The sequence below is a fragment of the Netta rufina genome (genome assembly GCF_964035555.1).
Source record: "Netta rufina genome assembly, chromosome: 10".
NCBI lineage: Eukaryota > Metazoa > Chordata > Aves > Anseriformes > Anatidae > Netta > Netta rufina.
Genome location: NC_140133.1, coordinates 8,512,383 through 8,516,546, shown reverse-complemented (window position 1 = coordinate 8,516,546; position 4,164 = coordinate 8,512,383). Strand labels below are relative to the sequence as shown.

Genomic DNA, 4,164 nt, shown 5'->3' with positions numbered 1-4,164 from the left:
CCAAGAGATGCATGCAGCAGCAATCATAGAGGTGCGGGCTGCACTTTCCTCAGAATGCAAGAACCCTCAGCTCCTGAGATTTAAATTAGTAAATCACTTTGTATTGCTTGGTTTACAGCCGAGTGGTATTTTTATCAGTCAAAAAGATTTGAGAAACATTCGGAAATCCGGAAAACTTTTGTGGAATCACTTCAGGCCACACAGAATTCAAAATACTTACCTTGTTTCAAAATAGTATTTCATTCCAGTAATTAGCTAAGCTATTTTAAAAAAAGTCACCTACACTAATTGGATGTTTTGCTGCATTTTTTTTTCCATCCAGCAGGTGTTTTGCTGCTATATCTGAAAGTCACAAGTTACATACTTCCAGCTCTTGAGCTTATCAGTGAATTCACACCACCAGGTGGACGAGTCTTGCAATTGCAATTTCAGGGTAAGTCCCTTGCCTTTTAACGGGTGGCTCATTTCAGTACCAAGACCATTCATCTTGAGCCAGCTTTGCTGACTGGCATGACCTGGAAAGCCAAGTCCACCTCTATCTACCTGACAGTAGCAACCCTGTCATGGCACCACATCTCCTGTACTACTCCCATGATCTCACCAGCCAGCAAGCTTCATCAGATAGGGACTTTTTGTTACAGCAGCTATGAAAATCTGGCTCTTTTATATTGTCCTGTATCCCGTTATCACACTTGAAGCATTTTAGAGAACACCACAAACCACTTCTATTAATTACTACAACCTCTATAACACTCTAGCTGGCGCTCAGAACCCTCCCGTTTCTCAGGATTGCTGTTGCTGTAGCTTCCCTACCTGAAATGTAAAGCAGCAGATGCTTCCATAGCCCTTGGAAGCCTGATCTTGCTCTGACAGCACTAAGAACTACTGTAGAAATTGCACTATGAGAGCTCTGAACGTGCATGCCAGTATCAAAATTAGTTCTACCTTCACTGAACGCTATCATCTAAGAGCCCAAGCAACACAAAACACGTTGCTTCTTTTTTATACTTTAAAGCTTCACTCTATACCATTCCACAACTGAAAACAGGCTGCCAACTCATAGGTGTTCATAACCTGTACCACCAATTGCAACACTGAGGAGGCAGCAGCTGTTTCAGCTCATACATCTGGAGGCTGAGAATGCCGATACACAACCCCTCCTGCTGACCTGACAGACAACAAAGCCACACACTGGATGCTACACGCGGACATGATGACACGACTGGCATTTAAAATACAGCTCAGGACGTTTTTGAGGGTTCTCCTCAAATTCAGGAGGTGAAGGCTTTGTTACGTCCAATTTTATTCTTACAAAATGCTTTAACACATGACAACAGGAAAACTGGTTCTTTGTCTTAAACCACGTCAGTCCTTTTTCTGCAGAGCTGCCTGCTTGGCATTGTTGGCCTGCATCTTCTTCAGCCCCTTCTTATTGTGCTTCTTTGCGAATCTCATGTTCCTCAGAAACTTGGGATCAACCTATAAAAACAAAGGAAAAAGATAAGCCACGCTGCAGAAAAGACACAGGTAAAAAAACATGCTTTCATTATGCTTCAATGATTTCCAAATGCTAGCTGCAATTAATTCAAGTAAATTTGGTTTTCTCATTTCAACAGAATTCTTTTAACCAGGTACAGCCATCCTTTGAACTATTTTCTTTTACTTCTAAACAAAGAAGAATCCCAAGCCCCAGCAATAACTATATAGAAAGAACGGGATAAATTGAATAAAAATGTAAACAAGACAAACTTCATTTCGGTGTCATGATATGTTCTTAATCAAAAGCATCACAACCAGATCTTGCCAGGTGAGCATACATACATACAATCCTTTGGCAAAGATCAACAGTTTCCTCAGGCCTTTCTTTTTTATAGTAAAGGAAAAATCTACCAGCATGGAGAAGAACTGCTCCTTATTTTTTTGTCCACTAGCAGCAGCTCACAACACACCCTTTCGTGGCTAGGAGGAATTCTCAGAACCGTCAGCAACCCACTGAGAAACATTCATTACTTTGCCGAAAGCAACATTTCACCTGGTCCACTCAGGATTTCTGCCATCTCAACTCGCACGCTCTTGGTGAGAGGACACACTGAGAAACAGCCCAGCTGTTTTCAGGGTGCTGAGCTAGGCAACAGACAAGCTTTTACATCGCCTCTGAAAAGCCAATCATCACATCTGCAAGGCAAACAGAACCACAGCCCCCTCCAAAGCCAGGACATCCTGCGTTTTCTGTCTCTTTCAAACATGGCAAAAGACAGTGATGTACCATGTGTATAAGCTCAGAAGATGCAGGATTTTGACATTTCCATGTGCACCATCAGGAAAGCCAGCTCCTCTCACTTTCTGAACGAGCTTCAGTGTATTAGTACAGCCAGTGAAACAACACTGGAGGGTACAGAGGAGACACAGCAGGAATCAGAGCAGAGAAATGTGTGACAGAGACAGAATCTGCCAATAACTCAAAAGTAGTTTTGTAGATGTGCAATGTGGATTTCACACAGGTTAGAACTCTCACTGCTGCCAGCAAGGTGAGCACACGATGAGAGACCCCTAGTGGTTCTGACCCTCTGGAATTTAAGCCCCTACCTGCTAAAAAGCTGACAGGCAAAATAAGAAACAATAGCACCGGGTTTTGTCATGTGAACGACCAGCCCAAAAACATCAGCAGACATACTCACCCCTTTGAGGGACTCGTATCTATGGGTCCTGGGCTTCTTGATGCCATTCCTGTGCCACTTGCGGGCTACGCAGAATACAAGAAAACAACTCAAATTAAAACTTCAACCCCCGCTACAGAGCTGCACCACCTTCCTTTCAGACCTCCACCACCACCACCAGCCTCCCAGCCCCTCGCACCCCGGCTGGATTCAAACGAGGGCTGCGCCTCCCCCCTTAGCACTCAGGCCCCAAACCCAGAGATTTGGGGCCGTTTGCCAGGACTGGGGGGCAGCCGCCCCACACCCCCCCCCCCGCCCCCCTCATCCCCAGCCCCCCCCCAGCAGGGCCGCGCCCCCCCCCCCGCCCCGACTCACACTGGTTGTGCGTGGTGTGGTTCTTGGACTTGGCCATGGCTGCACCTGCGGGACACAGACAGGGATAATGGCGCTGGGCCCGACCCGCCCGGCTCCCCTGCTCCCCTCCCTGCCCGCGGATGGCGGCGGATCGCGACCGGTCGCGACACTCACCCAACCGCAGCCCGCCGCCGCCGCGCCGGAAGAGGAAGGACCAAACCCGGGGTGCTGCTGGGAAATGGCGCCCGCCCGCACCGGAAGCTCGCAACGCTCCGGTGCGCAACACGAACCGCCCGCAGCATGGTTCCGCCTTGCGCCCGTTCCGGCCCTGTAGCCCCCTCGGTGTCCCCCCCCCCACACGGCCCCCAACGAGAAATGGCCTCAGGGGGCCGGGATGGAAGTGAAAAACACCCGCTGGCCGCCCTGACATCCCTCCCTGCCGCCTTACATAAAACCACAGAATCACACAGTCAACCTTTTTTCACTCATTTCTGAGCTTTCCTGAGCTGGAAGAAGCAGAAGTTTTTATTTTACAGTCTCAGCGATCCTCTTTCAAGCACAATAAAATGGTGGCACTGCCGTCCCTTTATGGGTGTGAGCGTGGGACCTCCAGGGTTGTTTGTAACAGACTGTAAGCAAATGCAGAATACAAACAAAGAAAGGTTGAACCAGGGCAGAATACCAAAAAAGAAAGGAAGTTCCAGGGCAAAATACCAAAAAAGAAAGGATGTTCCAGGGCAGAATATCAAAAAAAGAAAGGATGTTCCAGGGCAGGCTCAAGCCCATCATGCACTGTCAGGGGGCTGTGACCCCTCAAGTCTCTCCCAAGCTCTAACGAGCTGCTGTGTCTTCAAGTGCAGCCTCACCATGACCCATCAGCTGGTTTGGAACCTCCAACCATGCTTTTAGAGTTTACAGATGTAATTAGTGCATGTTATCCTGTGTGTCATCCATTACAAGTGCTGCACTCATTAAAAAGGGTGGTAATTACTACTGCTGCAAAATAATTCTGAAAAAAAAATATCATAAGTTAAAACAAAAATCTCTAAGTGTCTTTCACAACGGTGTCCTCTTCATCGATGCCCTCACATTACACAACTCATCCCTGTTGGGTTTGATGTGGCTTTTGTGCTGATGCCCTTGGGTATAGCTC

General features: G+C 47.5%; 1 protein-coding gene across 1 annotated transcript; it reads right to left on the bottom strand.

The window, feature by feature from the left end:
• Positions 1-1,235: 1,235 nt before the first annotated feature.
• RPL29 (ribosomal protein L29) lies at positions 1,236-3,254 on the bottom strand. The gene is made up of 4 exons (XM_084292466.1): positions 3,186-3,254; positions 3,033-3,077; positions 2,679-2,743; positions 1,236-1,479 (listed from the first exon to the last, which is right to left on the bottom strand). The coding sequence occupies exons 2-4, from the start codon at positions 3,067-3,069 to the stop codon at positions 1,366-1,368; spliced, it is 216 nt and encodes a 71-aa protein (XP_084148592.1). The 5' UTR covers positions 3,070-3,077; positions 3,186-3,254; the 3' UTR covers positions 1,236-1,365.
• Between the last annotated feature and the right edge of the window lie 910 nt (positions 3,255-4,164).

What these genes read in the sequence shown, in the direction of transcription:
- RPL29 (XM_084292466.1), bottom strand. Translation starts at nt 3,069, where the DNA reads ATGGCCAAGTCCAAGAACCACACCACGCACAACCAGT. An exon ending in CCACACCACGCACAACCAGT is followed by an intron (nt 2,744 to 3,032) that starts GTGAGTCGGGGC and finishes TATTCTGCGTAG; the next exon opens with CCCGCAAGTGGCACAGGAAT. An exon ending in GATACGAGTCCCTCAAAGGG is followed by an intron (nt 1,480 to 2,678) that starts GTGAGTATGTCT and finishes TTGTTTTTATAG; the next exon opens with GTTGATCCCAAGTTTCTGAG.